The sequence below is a fragment of the Onychomys torridus genome, chromosome 7 (genome assembly GCF_903995425.1).
Source record: "Onychomys torridus chromosome 7, mOncTor1.1, whole genome shotgun sequence".
Lineage (NCBI taxonomy): Eukaryota > Metazoa > Chordata > Mammalia > Rodentia > Cricetidae > Onychomys > Onychomys torridus.
In genome coordinates this window covers 49,891,038-49,911,699 of record NC_050449.1, presented here as the reverse complement: position 1 = coordinate 49,911,699, position 20,662 = coordinate 49,891,038, and the positions used below count along the sequence as shown (strand labels likewise).

At 42.4% G+C, this 20,662-nt stretch overlaps 1 protein-coding gene across 1 annotated transcript in view; it reads right to left on the bottom strand.

The window, feature by feature from the left end:
- Positions 1–1,597: 1,597 nt before the first annotated feature.
- Positions 1,598–20,662, bottom strand: part of Hmg20a (high mobility group 20A) — an 85,703-nt gene continuing 66,638 nt past the window's right edge. Inside the window, exons 5-10 of the mRNA XM_036193379.1 lie at positions 18,443–18,575; positions 17,502–17,533; positions 12,069–12,144; positions 10,705–10,920; positions 8,782–8,924; positions 1,598–3,960 (exon numbers count right to left, since the gene is read on the bottom strand). Coding sequence (XP_036049272.1) covers positions 8,788–8,924; positions 10,705–10,920; positions 12,069–12,144; positions 17,502–17,533; positions 18,443–18,575 — 594 coding nt within the window. The 3' untranslated portion in view covers positions 1,598–3,960; positions 8,782–8,787. The remainder of the gene's footprint in view (positions 3,961–8,781; positions 8,925–10,704; positions 10,921–12,068; positions 12,145–17,501; positions 17,534–18,442; positions 18,576–20,662) is intronic.

The following is a 20,662-nucleotide window of genomic DNA, read 5'->3' as shown; positions in this document are numbered from 1 at the left end:
AACTACATTCCTGTTTCTGGCCAGTCTTTCCACAGACACATGTTCCCAGGAGATGATTTCTAGTTCATGTTTGTCTGATGCTTCTGACTCTCAATTCCTCTCTCTTGAGCTGGCATGTGAGTTAGTGTTTATATCTCTAGGCGTTTTAAAGTTTATATCTGAGTGCAGGAAAACAAACACCTCAAAGAAAAAGGACCTAACTTGGAAGTCCTGGTCGTGAGGCAGGAAGTTATTTCAGAGAGCAGGAAGTAATTACAGTTTTTCCACCAAACAATACTTTACCCCCCGCCCCCCACCTGTTTCTGCTGACTTTTACCAAGCCTGGCCACCAGCTGCTGAAGTTCCGAGAGAAGCTAAGGTGTGAACAGGAAATGCCAACTCACAGTGAAATCAGTTAGTTTCCCAGCTGTTTGGAAAAATCAATACAGTTCTAAGAACTATGTAGTTATTTTCTAATGGTTTAGAAGCAAAGCATAGACAATGTGTCACTCATTAACGTATGAATTTCTGTTGCCCACTCTATGTTAATTTCTTCCTCTCCCTTACTAAAACTCTTATTACTGAGCAGTAATGACCACACAGTGATGATGTTTCTAGGATTCTTTAGTAGCCAGCTATAGTGATGTGACTGGAAGTGTCGAGTGTGATTTCCAGGGAAGACAGAGAAATCAGGCTTGCCGGTTTGTCCTTGCCTTCCTCTCTTCACGGTGCCAGGAATTTCAAACGGATGGCTGCTGGCCAAGTAGCTATGTTGGAACACAAGGTGACCTTGAAAGATATACTACGTTGTGGTACAGACAGGAACCTCTGTGTCAGTCTTGGACTGGCTTCTTTTGGCATACTGTTTTATGAGAGACACACATTTCTGATTTAAGCCATTGTTGACTTGGGTTTCTGTTAAATGTAATCAAACCCAGTCCTAACTCTGATGCTGCGATGATTCCTGGCACTTTTCAAAGCATAGTGGTGATTTCTCTTACCCAAATCTCACCTTCTAATGACACTGTGAGAAAGCCGAGGCACTTGTGATGCCAGGAGAGGAAGCCTGAGGTGATACCATGCCTGGCACCCAAGAGGAGAGTGTGCTCTGGAAGACAAGGCAACCTCATCCTGAAGATTTCAAAAGTATGGTAGAAATTCACAAATCTCCTTAAAAAATATTTTGATTGTTAAGCGTGGTTGTGTGTGTGTGTGTTTTCCAGAGCTGAGGATCGAACCCAGGGCTTTGTGTTTGCTAGGCAAACACTCTACCACTGAGCTAAATTCCCAACCCTGCGTGGTTATTTTTAAAAAGCAGGAATTTAAGCACATTTCTTCAGTCAAAAGATCAACTAACAAGGGACTTCAGAGTCACTGCCTCCAGAATACTACTGCCATATAAAATGAATTGGAACTCACTGTGGTGTTCTTACGCACACTGAAAGAGCTGCACTATTAACCAGGTGAAGACACATTTTGAATAAGCAATTAGTAAAATGACTGTGTAACTGCTCTAAAAGCCTAGCAGACGTGATTAATGGAGAGTTGACAAAGTCTTTCAGGAAGAAGCAGAAGTAGAACTTTTTTGTTACGATCCAAGCAAAACTGGTCACATGGATTCAACATAGAAAAGTTTTAATGAGACAAATGTCAAGCAAGCATATCAATTTCTTAAAGAAAATCTAAAAGTTTAATTACAAAACACTTGTACAGAAACCTGGCAATTCAACAGTTCCAAACACATGTACACAATATTTCTTTTTCTAAAATTTGTCAGAAATCAAACCCCTCATCTCCCTTCCTCAGCTGTTCCTGTGTTTTATTCCATAAAAAGCAAGAAGGAAATGTGTAACACTGAATAGGTAACTGCTTATTTCTGGAGGAGTGTGTGTAGGTGCAAAATCAACTATGAACCCACTGGAAATAAATCCTTGTGCCAGCCTGCACCCTTGCCACCTCCTCTGTATTGAGCATGGAAGCGAGAGGAGGTGGCACAGACCAGCTCTACATTCCCCGACTGAACCCGCCACCCGCCAGGCAGGTGTCAAGCTACTGGGAGAGGCGCTGTTTGAAAGTGAGCTACAGCCTTGACAAGGGCCCACCAGTACATTCTCTTGCTATCCTCTTGAATTCTGGTTAAGCAAATGTGTCTAGACAGATGAAGTCTTACATCTAGAAAGAGGGGAATGATGATCTTTGGACCAAGTCATAGCCTTATCTGGCCATAAAATCAGTGCTGTGGGAGCAGTACAGAACTGCACACAAAGAGAAACAGCAACGTGAGGAGGAAGGAAGGAAGGACAGGAAGCATCTGGCAGAAGGCAGACACAAACTTCCAGAACCAGCTTGGGTGTCCTTCTGCCACAGACAGTGAGTTCTACATGGGCTTAGCAGGCAAGCAATCTAAATGGCAAAAACAGAAGATGAAGTCAGGGAACCAGGGCAGTACATGGGCAGCAGAGCTGGTGGGCTGTGCAGCAATAACGAAGGAGTCTTTTTCTAAAGGAGTGCTATGTGGGCTTCAGTGCATGAAGTTTGATGTGTTCACATAACTCTCTATTGTTACTATTGCTGTTTCCTTTGGACTCTCTAATAAAGCACACAGAAGAGAACACAGTGCTGAGAAGACAGGATGGTGCAGCCACAGGATAGGGGCTCTGGATTGTGCCCTAGCTTATGGGCATATTGTGAGGGACCATACTTCCTCCTCCTGCCTTTGGTGGCCTAGTGCTTAGATAATGGGCTCAGCATGCTCTGCTTTGGTTCCAAAGATCTCAGCTGCCACTTTTAGCCTTGTGCTCTAGAGCATAAAAGAAAAACCAAAAACCAAACCAAACCAAACCAAAACCCCAAATCCAAAACCAACCCTGAGAAACAGAACCTGTTTGTTTTTTCAGTTAAACAAAAACCCCTTAATAAGGTGAGGGAAGGAAGGAAGCCTGCCTTTTCCACGTAGATTCCATAGATTCGGCAGTTAGTGGCCACAGAAGGAAGACAAACACAAGAGGATTCCACTGTGCCCTGTAGCTCGAGACTACTTCCAAAGAAGCTTCCATCACCTAATGCACCGACCTGTACACTGAAGACAGAGTTGTGCAGTTTCCTCTTAGTTAAACACTGGGCTGTTTTCCAACACCAAATGTGTATTATTTTCCCTTCCTCCCTCTTTACCAATGACCTTTTCCTTGGCAAAAGTGCTCCACAAGACACTGCCAACAGATGGGGACTGAAGAGCCTTGCTGTGGCTGGGATTCCATGTCTGAGCAGGAGCAATGCTCAGAGAACAGCAGGCAGGGCCGGGAAGGAAGGAGGGAGCACTGTCCTTCAGGGCAGCAATCACAGAGCCTGCTGAGGGCTGGCACCCACTGAGCACCATGTGGGGCATGAAACACAGCCTCACTCCACAGGGCACAATCCACAAGAAGCTCCTTTCTTTGGAGTCGCAGCGGGCAGTGATGGGAGAAGATTGGGCCCGTCCAATGAGAATTCTCCTTCAGAGCCCTGCTGAGCAACAAAGCCCAGAGGTCAGAAAATGGAGATGTAGAACTTGGTGGGAGTGAAGGGAAGCCCCAGAGGCATTTTTAAAAGTGACATCTAGGTAAGGAAACTGTAGTGGAATTGTAACAATGAGAAATCTTCCCTTTTGCTGTGGAGGGAAGGAAGATGTCAGTCTCAGGGTCACCACTGTCAGAGGAATGTATGCAGATCCACTTGAGCAGAGATGGAAATGAGAGGAATAAGAAGACCTGGAAGTCGGCGAGGGGCTGCACACTTCCAAAGCTTCACACAGGGCGTTTCCATAGAGGTCACACATCCATCTTTGCTGCTCCCTCACACAGCTTCCTGGGGTGCAGGCATTTCACTTACTGAATTCTTTCACAGGGAGGGATCTGTAGTCCTCTGCCCCCGCTCAGTTCAAAAGTCCGTGGATGGCTTCTCATTCTGCACAAGTGGAAACATTGCATCTTGGAGCACGGAGATCTGTGGAATAGAGGAAACACTGGACAGGTCACTGCTGCAGGTCAGGAGTTAGGGCTGCAGGTTTAAAAATGCTCTGTTTGACTTTTGAGAGGGCTATAACAGGGAAAACTATGAAACAGAGAACGGATAAAGCTGCAGGCAGGCATCAGTGAGATGTTCCAGACAACATTTCAATGAGAAATATGGCCCTGCTCTAGTCCTGGATCCAAGAGAGCCAGCGGCTGTCATCAAAAAGCAACAATCAGGCAAATCTGTGAGGGAAATTAGTGACTCACTTCAGTCCACAGAATGTAAGGCCAACCAAAACCAGTTTTCTGTAAGCATAAAGCTGATGATGCCTGTCTGTATAGGAAATGTGTTTGTGTATTCTATCAACACATTTTCCTACTGATTAAAAATCCAGTCACCAGGCCAGCAAGATGGCTCAGTGGGTAAGGCTGCCAAGCCCAGCACCCAGAGTTCAATCTCAGTACCTACACAATGGAAGAAGAGAGCCAGCTCCCATAAGTTGTTTTCTGATCTCCATACCCACAGTGTGGCATATACATGTTCACATGCATAGACACAGACAGACAGACTGACAGACACACACAAATGAAAATACAATACATAAAAAAAGAATGTTTTGGGTTGGGGATTTAGCTCAGTTTAGACAGCCATGTTTAGCTCTGGCTTCTGAATCATTTCCTCAAGTATCTTCAAATGCTACATCCCACCTCTTTGAGATTCAGTTTCTGCATAACAAAATGCTGGGTTTCTGGGCTGGGGAAATAGCCCAGTAGGTAATGTGCTTGCTGTGCAGGCATTAGGACCCACATAAAAAGCTAGGCATGGTGGAACACATCTATAACCCCAGTGCTGGTGAGCCGGAGGCAAGCAGACTGCTAGAGCTCACTGGCCTGCTAATCTGGCCGAACTGGTGAATTCCAGATTCACTGAGGGTGACAGAGGATAATTCCAGACCTAAGCTCTGTGCATGTGCATGCTTGGAAGATTGCACATATATATAAAACAGGCGCGTGCACACACGCGCGCGCACACACACACACACACACACTCTCTCTCTCTCTCTCTCTCTCTCTCTCTCTCTCTCTCTCTCTCTCTGTTGGATTTCTAACGGCCTCTTCCAGCTCTGATATGTTTTCTAAAGCTTGTAAACTGTGGCTACTAGTTTCATTTTATTCACTTGCTCCTGACAGTGGAATGAAGCCTTTGCCAAGCTTACATCACAGTAATTAATTGCACCATGAATGCTGGGGACATCAGGTCTAGATGTCTGTCTATACATATTTGTATAATGAGACCAAGCTAGTATTAATCACAGTCTTTCTAATTGTTTTCGTTTGACAACTGTGGGGGGTGGGTTGGGGCTTGGTTATGTTTGCATGGGAAGTTGTAAGAATCTGAAGTAACAGAACAGTTCACATGCATTTTCAGGCTTTTTTTTCAAGGACAAAACACTTTTGGTTAAAATCAAGGAGACTGGTAATGGCCTACGTTTTTCAAAGACTCTTCTGAGAGGAACCACTACAGTTTATAGCCTTATGGTAGACAGCTTTAGGAAAGCCTTACTGGCATATGCTCAAAGTGAAAAGCCACTTTTGGCTTCATACCCGAATTCATTGCCCTCTCCTTAGGTGAGGAGACTCCATGTTATCAATTACTGATTTCTTTTGCAATCTTCCATGCTGAGTCTCCCATCTCTCTCTTTTTAAGCCTACAAGAGTGCTAATTGAAAACACTGTGTGAGAAGGATGATGAGCTCCTGAGAATCCCAGGCCTAGATTTACAAGCTGTTCCCTTCATAAGTGGCAGCAGCAGCAATGCCGCTTCTTTATTCTGTAGGGAGTTCAGCCATCTCTTAGAAGTAAGTCCACTCCATCTGGCTGGATAATCTTGCTCTCATCTAAGCATGACCAAAGCTAAAATAGAATGAATTGTCTTGTACAGTCACCATCCAAAGACTCAAGCAAGATGGATAAGGACTGTTGTCTTTGTTTCTGCTAGGAAATGCTGCCTTATTAGATAGAGAAACATGGGTCTTATGTATTCTCACATGTGTTGCTCCAACTCTAAACCAAGCCTGATCCAGGTTATGCAGATGAGGGTGCTCCTGTGCCTGGGACAGAGATGCAAACGCATGTTACTCCTAAGGAGCATTCTGCTACTCACCTGTGTTTTAATAGTGGTTATATCACTGTGTGGTCCAACCCTAAAATTTCCACCCAGATTATAGTCAGTAGGTAAGGAACAATTTAATCAACAGACTATGGGGATGCCTATTTTGGAGATGGCACGTCACAAAAGCACGCTACCTCTAGGAATTAAAGTGAAACAACCACAACAACAACCACAACAACAACCACCCCATTTTCATTTAAGAAAATGTTACCTGGCTAGATGTGGCAGTACAAGACACCTTTCAAGATTTATTTATTATGGATACAGTGTTCTGTCTACACGAATGCTTGCAGGCCAGAAGAGGGCACCACATCTCATTACAGATGGTTGTGAGCCACCATGTGGTTACTGGGAATTGAACTCAGGACCTCTGGAAGAGTAGTCAGTGCTCTTAACCTCTGAGCCATCTCTCCAGCTCCCAGTACAAGACACCTTTAATCCCCAAATTTGGAAAGTAGAAGCAGGAGGAGCTCTATGAATTTGAGGCCAGCCTGTTTTACATTGCAAGTCCCAAACCAGCAAGGGCTAAACATTGAGACCCTGTTTTAGAAAGAAATGATATCTGATGACTGGTCATTAGTACCAAAAAGTCTTCATGGGCAGTTCTCTTTTGGAAATGTACTTTATGCCCCTTCCTCCAACAGGATGGAACACTTGCTGCTACTCATTTTTTCTTTTCTTTCATTCATATACAAATTCATATATTTTTCTTTGCATTCGTGTGTGTGTGTGTGTGTGTGTGTGTGTGTGTGTGTGTGTGTGTGTACATGTGAGTGTAGGAAGAGGATTTCCCCAAAACCGTGTGGGTGTTGGGAACTAAATTTGGGTCCTCTGTACTCTTAACTGCTAAGTCATCTCCCTAGTGTTGGGGTGGGGTGCTTTACATTTTTTGTTTTTGTTTTTGTTTTTGGAGACAGGGTGTTTCTATGTAGTCCTGGCTGTTCTGGAATTCACTATGTAGACCAGGCTGGCCTTGAACTCACAGAGATCTTCCTGCCTCTGCAGGGATTAAAGTCATGAACCACCATGCTCAACCTCCTTTTAAATTTTTTTTTTAAAGATGGGGTTTTAGTATGTTAGCCTTGGAGCTCACTATGGAGACCAGGTTCACCTTGAACCCCTGGTGACTCTCCTGCCTTTATCTCCTAAATGCTGGGCTTACATGCCTAGCTTCTTTGTTTATTGTGTACATATGTACATGTGAGTATGTGGACATTTATGGGATGTACATGCAGACTAGAGGACATCCAAGGCTGTCATTTCTTTAGAACCATCTATCTTCCTTTTTTGAGACAGTTCTTTCATTGGCCTGGAGCTCACCAATTAGGCTAAGCTGGCTGGCCAGCAAGCTATAGGGACCCACTGTCTCTTCCTCCACAGTTCGAGGATTAAAGGTGTATCACCACACCTGGCTATTTTATGTGGGTGCTGGAATGAAAACTCAGTCCTCATACACATGCATTAAATACTTAAGGGCTGAGCTGCCTCTCTATACCTTTTGTTTGCTTTTCCAGACAGCCTTACTTGTGCTCACCCACGTTGGTCGTGAACCCACAATCCTCTTGACTCGGCCTCACAAGGGCTGGGATTGCAGGTGTGTGCTACTATGTCTGGCTTTTTTTCTTTTTTTAACCTTTTAAAATCAAGACATGAATTGCTTCACTGAAGTTTAGTTCTATCAACATTTAACAGAAAATAGCCACACTGCTACTGAGTGGTGAATAAGAACATTTCTTACTTATATAGTTTTAAATATATAAGTACCCATTAACTACCTATAAATTAGCACTAATATTCATCAGAGAAAAGACAAGATTAACTGTAGTGGGTAGCCATCCCAGCATTGGCCTGGAAGTTCCAACCCTCATTGAGGCTTCGGTAATGGTCACGCCCACAAGGCGGGGTGGGGAAGGAAGCGTAAGACCCAGGATCGAGAGGAGGTCTCTCTTGGTTCTGGCACCCTGGATGCTGGAGAATTCTCTCGGTCTGCCTCCACATCTGACACCAGCCTCCAGGGTCCCAGAACCAAGAGAGACCTCCTCTTGATCCTGGGTCTTCTGCCCCCCCCCCCCCCCCCAATGCTGGGATGGCTACCCACTACATCTAACAGGTGAATGCTATTTGTTTGTTCTGAGAACTATTTTTTGGGTGATTTCCATTAAATTTTCCCGGAGTCTTCAAGACCCTTTTGGAAACCAGTAAGGGGCAAAGCTAGTACTGAGTTCCAACAACAAAATCATGCTGTTTCCATTCAACATGACACTTGCATGAGAATTCATCTTGAGTCTGATTCTATACGATCAAGAAAGACGTCCAGAAATTACACAAGAGGAACCCGAGTCAAGTCTCCACCTTAGTCACTTAGTGCAGTTCCAGATTTCAGCAATCTTGATGGTCTGAGGACACCCCACCTTTTTTTTTAAACACTTCTTATTTATTTATTTATTATTATTATGTATACAGAAGAGGGCGCCAGATCTCATTACTGACGGTTGTGAGCCACCATGTGGGTGCTGGGAATTGAACTCAGGACCTCTGGAAGAGCACTTGGTGCTCTTAACCTCTGAGCCATCTCTCCAGCCCAACACCCCACTTTTGAAGATGGGCTGGCATGCAAGTACCCTATCAGTGTGCACTCACCAGTGCTTAACGATCAAGCCTGCTCACAACTTCTCGGACTGTAGCTATGAAGTTTTCATTGTCTTGGGGATTAGCTAAAATTATACTGTGCAGTCTGTTCATATATGAGTCAATGGTGTCCACTGTTGGCATTTCTCCACTTCCTGAAGTGAGATAAGAAGACATAGTAAGAAAACTTTCCCCATGCAGTTCGGCTACATGATATTTAATGATCCACGTTAAAAAAAAAATCATGACACTAATGTGGTTTGCTAAAAAGAGAGATTTTAACTGCATAGGAGAGACTTTTAGACCTCAAAGACAGGAAGCTGATCTTCCTACTCTTGTGGTGGTTTGGATGAGAAATGTCCCCACAGGCTTAATGCATCTCCCCCCATTTGTCCTCCCAGACAGAGTTTCAATGTGCAACAGTACTGGCTGTCCTGGAACTTGATTTGTAGACCCAGCTGGCCTCAAACTCACTGAGATCTGCCTGCCTCTGCCTCCTGAGGGTTGAGATTAAAGACATTTGCCACCACTACCCAGCAGGCTTATATATTTCAGCATTTGGTTCCTGGGTTGATGGCACTATTTCAGGAGGGTATAGAAGCAGGTAGAGGCTAGCTGGAGGAAGTATGTTACAGGGAGAGGACTTTCTGAGTCTATAGCTGTGTCCAACTTCGGTTATCTTGCTCTGCCTGGTGTTTTTGGTTGAAGATGTGATCTCTAATCTTTCTGCTCTAGCCACGTTGCCTGCCACCTGCTGCCACACTTCCCCACCATGACGGACCCCCTGGAACCATAAGCCAAAATAAACTCTTCTGAAAGTCTCTTTTGACCATGATGTTTTATCACAGCAACAACAAATAACTAACACATACCCTAAACCAGTGGTTTTCTTTGGGGGTTGAAGGACCCTTTCACAAGGTCACCTAAGACTATTGGAAAACACAGATATTTACATTACGATTCATAACAGTAGCAAAATTACAGTTATGAAGCAGCAACGAAAATAATCTTATGGTAGGGGGTCAACACAACATGAGGAACAGAATTTTATAAAGGGTGGTGACATTAGGAAGGTTGAGAACTGATGATCTAAACAGATGGGCGATATAATACAACGTGTATGAGGAGTTGTATAGCAAAAAGTTTGAGACTGCAAGGTAAACATACATAGAAGAAAGTGCTCTCCTTAGGATTTGAAACTTGGTCACCCAATGGTTCTGAATATCAAATTAGGTTTAATGGCAAAGAATATGTTATATAAAATAGAATCGGCAAAAACCTAAATGATCAGAGTCTGAAAGTCTCGATGATTTCAATGAATATAGACATTCTATAACATGTCTCATTGAAAATCTTTTTTTTTTTTTTTTTTTTAAAGACAGGGTCTCATTATGTGGACCAGGCTAGCTTTGAACTCATAGAGATCCTCCTGCTTCTGCTTCCCAAGTATTAGGATTAAAGGTGTGGACTACCATGCCTAGCTTCCACTGATGCTTGGGAGGCAGAGGCAGGCAGATCTCTGAGTTTGAGGCCAGCCTGGTCTACAGAGTCAGTTCCAGAACAGCCAGGGCTACACAGAGAAATTCTGTCTGGAGATTAGGGGTGAGAGAAAGTCTTTTTTTTTTTTTTTTTTTTTTTTTTTTCTTTTCGAGACAGGGTTTTTCTGTAGCTTTGGAGCCTGTCCTGGACTAGCTCTGTAGACCAGGCTGGCCTCGAACTCATAGAGATCCACCTGCCTCTGCCTCCCGAGTGCTGGGACTACAGGCGTGCGCCACCACCGCCTGGCCAGAGAAAGCCTTGATGGGACACTTCCCCCTCCCGTTTTCCTCTTGGGAGACATTTCATCTTCTCCACATTACTGACATGAACAGCACCCCATCCCCACCCTGACCCACTCTCCCTACCACTGATAGTGTATGGAGAGGATGCCATTACCAGGCAAGGGCATGCTGGCAAAGCTGCTGGTCAACATCTGTCGCAGGGTCTCCAGGTGTTGCTGAAGGACAGTGTTGCGGCTCCGCTCCTGAATCACATCCACCTCCAGCTTCTCTACTGCTGTGCGCATGCTCTCCACATGTTTCTGTAGGGCTGCATTCCTTTCTTCAAACTCCATGTTGGATTTACGAAGCTGGCGGAGCTCTGCCTCACGAGCTGAGGACACATGCCCCCCAGAACACGTGGTAAGAGAAGGCGCCCCTAAGGAGACCCAGGAACCCTAAGGAAGTTCTGCTTAGCTGTCTCTCACTAGCTACCCTCACCCCCCACATCTCCCAATTCTCTTTATGACACTCCAGATAGCAATTTCCGCAATGAAACGCCTGGCTCCCCAGAGCTATTTTAATTCTTAAAGCAACACATTCTATACGCAAGACTGCAACAAACAGTGGCAATTCCCAGCATTTTGTTAGATTTTGCTTTTAAAATTGTGCAGTGAGAAGCCTGAAGGGCTTCAGAGAGGAATCCAGGAAGACTGGCTAAGCACAGCTATGGATATCCACCTTTCCTGCAATGGGATCAGCTTTGTAATTTCTTTTCTTTTTCAAAAGTATTTATTTATTTTTATTTTATGTGTATGGTTATTTTGCCTGTATGTATATCTATGCACCATGAATGCCTGGTGCTCACAGAGGCCAGAATAAATGCATTAGATCCCCTGGAACTGGAATTACAAATTGCCAAAAACAAAAAACAAAACAAAAAACCTGGGTAGTGGTGACACACACTTTTAATCTCAGCACTCAGGAGGCAGAGGCAGGTAGATCTCAGAATTTGAGGCCAGATTGGTCTACAGAGTGAGTTCCAGGACAGCTAGAGCTATACAGAAAAACCCTGTCTCAAAAAACTAAAAAACAAAAACAAAACAAATAAAAAACGAAAACAAAAACACAAACCAAATTAACAAAAACAAAAACCAAATTGCCATGTGAGTGCTGAGAATGGAACCAATGCTTTTAACCACTAAGCCATCTCTCCATTCCCCAATTTTGTAATTTCTTACTGTGTATTTCTAGACTCCCATGTAAACTTTCATTTGTATAGAGGGTTCTAGGCTACCTAACTAAAGCCACTGCATTAGTGATTTGTATTTATTTCTTTTGATCCCCAAACCAAGTAACTTTGGCTGCACTGGCCTCGCTTTCCCTCACCAGTCACAAGGTGAAATAACAGACATTCTTTGCAGCAGAGTCCTCTCCAGTCCTAAGGAGGGCTATGAGCCAGTGCTTTTGAGCAATGAACTCCTGAGAGCTAAATCCCCTGTCAAAGACCCAAGGAACACAAAAAAACACTGCAGTAATCACCTTTGCTGTGGTTCAGGAATTCTTCTGTAAATATAGGGATGTCAAAAACAGAGCGTTCCTTTACCTCTGTTTCTTTCTATGAATCAAGAACAAAAGTTAGTCCTTAGAAGCTAAATGATATCTGGGCAGTGGTGGCACACACCTTTAATCCAAGCACTTGGGAGGCAGAGCCAGGTGGATCTTTGTGAGTTCGAGGCCAGCCTGGTCTACAGAGCGAGTTCCAGGAAAGGCGCAAGGCTACACAAAGAAACCCGGTCTCGAAAAACAAAAACAAAAACAACAACAAAAAGAAGTTAAATGAATAACAGTGCCCAAGGCACAAGGATCGTGTCTTCCTTAGAGAAACAGTTGGTCAGCAGGAATCAGACTACGAGAGCACTGGAATGGAACTTCACAGAGCTGTAGCAGTTAGTATCAGAGCTCTTCAGTGTCCAACTTCTAGGTAATGAAAGACTTTAAAACAGCCGACATGCATTTCACTAATGAAAGCACAGAAGCCCTTTCTTAGCACTGTACTTTGAATAATCTACAGATGAGAGTTGTGAATGTGGCTGGGTCAGGAACTGAAAAAAGGTATTTTAGTTGTTTCCTGTTGGTTACACATTTAAGCACTATCTGAGAAGGAAGTATACAAAATCTGCAGAGTGGAGAATAGGAATTCTAAGCAGAGATCTGTCAGCAACGAACAATAATAATGGCATTCTGCTGGTTCTTCTATCCATTTATGAAGGGGCAGTAGACTTTTTGGGCTCTTGTAGACTTTTCTTCAGACATAAGAAAAACAAACCAACCCAAGAAGCCAGAAATAACCAGGCTCTACAAATAAGAAATCTAAGGATTCTGTGAGACAGAAAAGAATAACAAAGCCCTAATTAATAAACCATTAAGATAAAAAGTATCACAAACTACTGTAAAATATTTCCAACCATGAGCTTTAGGAGTAGAGCCAAGGGGCTAGAGACATGGCTCAGTGGTTAAGAACACTGACTGCTCTTCCAGAGGGCCCAGGTTCGATTCCCAGCACTCACATGGCAGCTAACAACTGTCTGTTAACTCCTGTTCAGGGGACCTCACATCCTCACACAGACATACATACCTGCAAGCAAAATACCAATGTCCATAAAGTAAAAATAAATAATTAAAAAATAACAACAGTAAGAAAAAGAACAGAGCCAATATTTCAACTTTCTTTGGCTGACAGACATTTCTGTAACGAATTTGAAGTTGAAGGTACAATGAGTAGGTATAATGAGTATAAGCTATAGGTGTTTTATATTCAAAATCTTGTACAACATAGAGAGTAGGAAGTAAGGAAACTATTGTGGAATCTGAAGATTCCAAAACCTCTCAATAAGAAAGCAGTAAGGAAAATAACTCGGAATTCATTCCTTTAAAAACATGTTAAGGTAAGAGATAAAATGTATAAAATAAAGGATAAAATGTATCCTTTTGCCAGGCATGGTGGCTCTGGTGGATTTCTATGAGTTCCAGGCCAGCTGGGGCTTTACTTGTCTAAAAAAACACTGGAAAAAAATTGTTTCTACTTCTTACCACTACCTTTTACCTTTGAATTAAAAAACAAAACAAAACAAAACAAAACCTTGATGCCCAGTAGAAAAGTTAAGCAGCTCAGCTGTGAGGAGACCTGAGAGCAGGGATCCTGTCTCACATTGTGTTGACTTAGGAAGGGGGCAGACTGGAGGAACTGCCTAGATTGGAACAAATCAAGATAGGCATTTAAGATGGGAATCTAGTGGTTCATATGCATAATCACAGCACTTGTGAGATCTCTCTAAAATATGGATGGAAATCTGAAAAAGTATATGTTTACTTGAGGAACATTTCATTTCAGAGTGCTTAATTTTACCACGTTCTTTTGTTTTTCTAATGGAGGAAAGCAACTTTTTCTAGAACAATTAAAAAAATAAACAGCAGGATTACCATCAAAAGTACTACATTTTGACATGTACACCTCTCCTCCAAGACAGTTCCTACCTAGTGGATTTTGCAGAGAACTAATTAATGTATGGGCAAGAGAGACTGGGATCTTAGCCACATTTCTAGTAGCTGTCTATAGACTGCAGGGTTACTGTACGCTTTAACTTTATTACCTGGTTGTGACAGGAAACTCAAAATCCCAACATGCACAGGACCATAGGTCCAATCCTAAATCTACCAGTGACTTAGGACAGAGCCTTGTAACTCAGTTCAACTTCCTTGTAACTTCAGTTCAACTACCTTGTTCAACTTCCTACTCAGTTGCACAGTGACCATGAGTCCCAGCATTTGCTATTCAGAATGATAAGGGGTTGCTTGGTTACCATGAACATGGCACAAAGGGCCTTTCTCAAGGTCTTTACTTTCTTCAGAATGGTAATTCCATTCCATTCTTTGCCAGAACAGTCCAAACCCAACCCATCATGTAAGGCAGAGGCTAGCAGCAGTCAGGTACAATATACACTGCCCCTTGGTACAGATTCTTAAGAGTACAAAATAAGAAACATTAAAGCAATTGAACGAAACTGTTCTGTCTCTGAATGCGACAGAGACATTGTACTTAAAGGAAGAGCGGTAATAAAAACCACCAGCACTCCTCCATTACTGAGTACATTACTCGGCACAGAGAGGCTCCTCCTAAGGGCTTAGAGATGCTTAAGTGCTCTAAGGATTGCTCAAGGGATTAAATCATAAGGATTTGATTACCTCCTCATTGAAAGGGTCTAATTTGTTCAGGCTGAGTGTCATTTTGTCATTTTTCACAAATTAAACAAAATTATTGTTTCTAGCTCAGTCTTCATATGAGATGAAGACACTTTCTAGAGAGTACAGCTCACTGACTCTTGCACCTAGTGGGCTTTTTTTCCTCTTCAGTTTGTCAAGACAGGGTTTCTTTGCTGGAACTTGCTCTGTAGACCAGGCTGGCTACGAACTCAGAGATCCACCTGCCTCTGCCTCCTGAGTGCTGGGATTAAAGCTGTGTGCCACCACCGCCCAGCAGTAGGCTGGTTTTTGATCTGAGAAGACAAGAATATTCTTCACTTTGGATTTCCATTCTGTACACTCACTGACTGGAAGGAAAAAGAACAGAGGACTCTCTGAATGTAATCTATATCAGCCTGTGATTTAGGGCAAGGCTCAGGGCCAGAACTACAGAGAGTATGCCATGCATCTCTCAAGTGCCTTTTTACTTGAGGACCATTCTTATTATCATGAGCCAGGATGCAGTGCCTTCTGCTATGCAGAATGGCTTCCAGGAGAGCATTTGTCAGCTCTCAGATGCACTCTGCTGCTTCTGTCCAGGCAACAATGACTTAGGGAATCTCAGTCGATTTAGAAATAAAATTAGCTTCTTTATTATATGGAAACCGGTCAATCTGTCTTCACTAGCTTCCGACTGACATCTCAGGTTTACTTTCAACAGTGTCCAGTTTTTCCATGTAGCATGGCACTGTGTTGTCAAAAGTGGCTAAGTGGGATGCAGGAAGCTACTCTATTGCCTCTTAGCTTTTTATTTTTTTTTAAGTTTGGTTATTTTTATGTGTATGGGTTCACTTTCTGTATGGCCACGTGTACGCCTGGGTCCTACAGAGGCTAGAAGAGGGCTCTCCTGGGACTGGAGTTATAGACAGTTGTGAGCTGCATGTGGGTGCTGGGAATGGAAGCCAGTTCCTCTGCAAGAGCAGCCAGTGCTGCTTACTGCTAAGCCATTGCTCCAGCCCCCTCTAACTTAGGTTGAATAAACTCTCTTATCCTGGGCAAGTCACCCCCCCCCCCCCCCCACTGGCGAAATGGGATAGGCAGCTGAGAATATGCCTGAGGCCTTAGTATCCTAAGACGGACTGGAAGTCTATTCTATTAGAAGCCTATTACATTCCTTGTAAGAGAAATAAGTACATATTTAGAATTCATGATGTTTTGGGTATTTTATAAGACACATTTTTTTTTTTATTAACTCACTTATACATCTGCTGAAATATTCCAAATACCATAGCACATGTGAACATCAGAGGTCAACTTTGGGTGTCATCCTTAAGAGTGAGCCAGTCATTATAGTTTTTTTGAGATGGAGTCTCTCTTTGGCTTGGAACTTGCCAATTAGGTTAGGCTGGGTGGCTACCATTACCCAGAGCTCTAGCCGCCTCTACCTCCCCTGTCGTCTCTGTCAGGCCCCCATGCTTGCACAGAAAGCATTTAACAGACTGAGCTGTCTCCTAGCTTGAAATCCATTTTGTTTAAATCCTCACTGCTTTTCAGTCACCTTTGGATTCTTATAGGAAAATAAGTTTTTATAGAACACCTTCTCCATGCAAGAGCATTATGCTAGGTGGCAAGGCATTGGAGAGAAAGGTAGAAAATAGATCAGGAATGCCCTCTCAGGGAGATCATACACAGTCCATAATGTGAACAACTGAAGTGCTTGGAAGAGTCTAGACTAGGCCAGCTCAGCTAACCACAGGGGAGAGGTACAGCAACTTTGAAGGTTAAAGCCAGGGAGAAGAAATAAAAGGAGCTGAGAAGGAAATGGAACTTAATAGGGTTGAAGGATGACTTCAGCTTGGAGAAGCAGAAACAGGAAGATGGAGAGAAGAATGTATGAGGAAGGAGGTTATCCTGTGAAGAGAACAACAGGAACACAGACACAAGGCAGGGAGAACAGCACTTAGAAGATGGTGGCAGCAAATGTTTAAGGTTTGGAAATGAGAAGTTGGGACTAATTAGAAGACCCTGATTGCTGTGTTTGCATATGATGTGGTGAGCAAAGATGAGTCCCCTGACATTTTAAAGCATGGAATGACCACAGATTTTATTTTATTTTATAACCATATACTTAACATCTATATTGGAAGCATATAAAAGCAGCACAGGCAAACAGATAAGCCTATATGTTAGAGACACACACACAGAGGCTTAGGTCCTACTGTCGGGGCTGAAGCAACCCTGAGGAGGAGGCCAACACTAAGCACAGGCCAGTGAGTTGAGGACGGGAAGGAGGTTCAGGGACTGAGCTTCCGTCACACTGTGTGCTACTGACTAGCTGAGGATTGTTTTAACCAAATTCTGGAGTTCCCAAACACCTTTCTGAAGTGGGATGACAGCATTTGTTGATGATAAACTACGGCCAAGTTGCAGCCTCTAGCTGGCTTCCATTTCTGTCTTACTCTAAATTCCAACCATTTCTTGGCATTTAAAACTAATAAAATTCTCAGACTACAGGAACAGATTGGGGTTAGGGACTGTAGTTCAAAGGCAGATTCATGACATAAGTGTCTACCATATGTTAAAAACCTCTGAGCCAAAGCAACTCAGTCTGAATTATGGGATAAAAAAACACTGTACCATTCATGAAAAAAAAAAAAAAAAAAGAAGTAACACCATTATAAACAGCAACATGATTTTAAATATATATACAAATACAAAAAGAAGGCTAATTACCTCATGATCATGAGTGGTCTGTCGGGCTGCATCTAAAAATATAAAAGAATAAAGAAAACATTAAATTAAAGAAGAAAATAATAGCAAAACCCAAGTATACGACTTTGCCAACTACAAACCCTGCTGGTATCTGTGGACTTTCACAACGTATGATATTTTCATTCATGATGTTATTAACTGTCAGTCAACCACAGTTAAATGGAACCCCACACCTATAGATCACAAAGCTAGGCATAAGAGAACAGCAGACAGTTCTTACCTTTGAGAGAACAGGGTGTGAGAGGAGGTAGGAAACACATGCCAAAGGTTTTAGCAGCCTAGATGTGCAAGTGTGGAGAAGCTGCTATGGCTAAGGGATGACAGACCAGTGTGGGTGGTGTGCCTTTGGCAGTGTTTCCTGGAGAGGGGAACTGGAGCAAGACTTGTGAGGATGTGATGTACCATTTCAACAGAGAAAAAAGATCCCAGGAAGACAGAGATGCTGTCTCATTCACTATCACCCCTCAATGCTTAGAAGAGAGTCTGGTACTTTAACAGAAGCAGCTCATAGATCTCCTTTTGAATTTATGCATGAGTAAACTACTGAATGAAGAGGAGGATCATGGAGGCCGATAGGAATAGTACAGAGAAGGCTTAGAAGTGTTAGGGCAAGTTAGTTACATAGTAGACCTGTTTAAAGGTAGAGAGATGCCTAACATGGAAACAAGACAGAGAAAGGCAGGTAGGTAATAATAGTTTTGGCACTCGAGCCAGATTGTTGATCTTAGATACAGAAAACCAATCAAACTGTCAAAAGGGGAGTGATGTGATGATTTTGGTACAATTCTAGGGTGACATCTGTAAGTGAGTATAGGATAATAAAGAAATGACAGAAACACATATTTGGCAGTTGGATTCGTAACATTCCACGATGTAGGACAAACTGCACTTGGTTCTGATACCTTGCCTATGAGATTTGCCTTTCTGACGGTCCTGGGTTTTTCTACTGAAGACCTTGTAGGCCTCGGTCTTCTGATACTGCTCCAGTTCCTTCATGTAACGCTCCTTATCTCTGTCTGCTTCATCAAGGTAGCGCTAGGAAAGAAGTGTGAGATTATGTTCAAGAAACTGAAATGTTAGGTGAAATATCAACGCTTTTAAAAGAAAAGAGTACAATTAAAACAAGAAAAAAAGTATACAGTAAGTACGCTGTAGGAGAATCTGAAAGCAGACACAGGTATAGAATAAAATCTTTCAATCGTAAAATAAACAAGGGCTAGTGAGGTAGCTCAGTAGGTAAAGGTGCTTGCTACTATCCCTGACAGCTTCAGTTTGAACCCTGGTTGATGGAGAGCACTGGTGTCTGAAAGTTGCCCTTACCTCTGCACATGTACACACACATTAAACAAACAAACAAATAAGTAAATAAAACACACACATCATTTAGAGAATAAATAAACGAGTGATTGACTTTCTAGATTGTGTATTGCCTTTCCTAGTTTAATGAAGGTAAGTTCTATTAAGAGTACCATCATGACTTTTTTTTTTTGAGCTGAGGATCGAACCCAGGGCCTTGTGTTTGCTAGGCAAGTGCTCTACCAAGTGAGTTCCAGGAAAGGCGCAAAGCTACACAGAGAAACCCTGTCTCGAAACTCCCCCCCCCAAAAAAAAAAAAAAAAAACCAAAAAAAAATAAAAGAGTACCATCATAAAACATTAACGAAGATTACAGTCAACCATCTCCCTAGCCTTATAGATAGAATTTCACAGGGCCACTAGAGTTCTTCAGAGGTTTGAACTCCATATAGGCACATATTCCCAGGGGAAGGGAAGGAATATTAGTGTGTTTCTCTACTCTCCACTCATTTTGAGGGAATGATCTCATACATCCATTGGTCTTCTTAAAAGCCAGATTGAGTAGAACACTAAAGCTGGAGAACATGAAAAGAATGATTCATCCCATGGGCCTAAAAGAGACTACTCTAAGAGAGCCTTAGTGCTATTCTTTTGATCATTTTGTGCTATTAATTATTTAAACAAGTCCATTGTTTTGCCTAATGCCTTGTCCATTTCATTCATCAAATTAGGTATAAGAAAGAACAAAAGGTGCTGCCTATAAGTAAACAAACCAGAGTTAGAGGTTATGTTAAAAATCTTGCCCCCCCACCAGCAGATATAAGGGATTGGCCAAATCTGGGACAATTTAAGGAACAAATAATTAAGTATGACAATAAATTATAAACTGCTGGAAAAAGACATTTATACTATAAATAAAACTACGATATGAATTATTTATGATCATACCAGTAACAAACAGAATATGAGCAAGTGTTCAAGAGAAGAGAAGAGTAAGATCCCTGCATAGATCAGAAAGCTTAGGGCCAACTGGTAACTGTGTGCAGTGGGAAAAATTATCGCTTTGTAAACATAATGATAAAGATTAGATAAGGTAAAACATTTATAGATATTAAGTCTAGGGGAAATTTTTTTGTCTTCTTTCTTTTCTGTTTTTTTTTTTTTTTTTTTCATTTTTTTGAGCTGAAGATTGAACCCAGGGCCTTGCGCTTGCTAGGCGAGCGCTCTGCCACTGAGCTAAATCCCCAACCCGCTGTTTTTTTTTTTTTCTTAAGACAGGTCTTTTTACATAGACCTGGGTGTTCTGGAACTAATCATGTAATCTAAACTGGTCTTGAACACACAGAGATCCTCCTGCCTCTGCCTCCCAAGTGCTGTAATTAAAGGCGTGTGCTACCATGCCTGGCTCTGGTTTCTCCTCAGATCATATAGATCTTTCTCCTTTTCTTTTCTTTCTTGAGACAAGGTCTCACTGTGTATCCCTGTTGGCCTGGAACTCACTACATAGACGATCTTGAACTTTAAAGCACTGCCTGAGTGCTGGGGTTAAAGGCACGTGATATCAGCATTATGGAATTTTTTTTTTTGTTGTGAAACAAATTACACATATCTTTAAAATATTTCTCCATAGATTGCTAATGAATTATAAGGAAAAATTTACCAAGCCAAAAAAATTAGCATTACAAATAAAGGACATGGTATGCCTGCATATGTGATGCTCTGAGCATCTTATCATCTATTCTGAACAAGAATTCAGAACATCAATCTAATCATCAGGAAATACCAGACAGACAGAAAATGAAGAATGTTTCCTCAAAAGTAAAAACA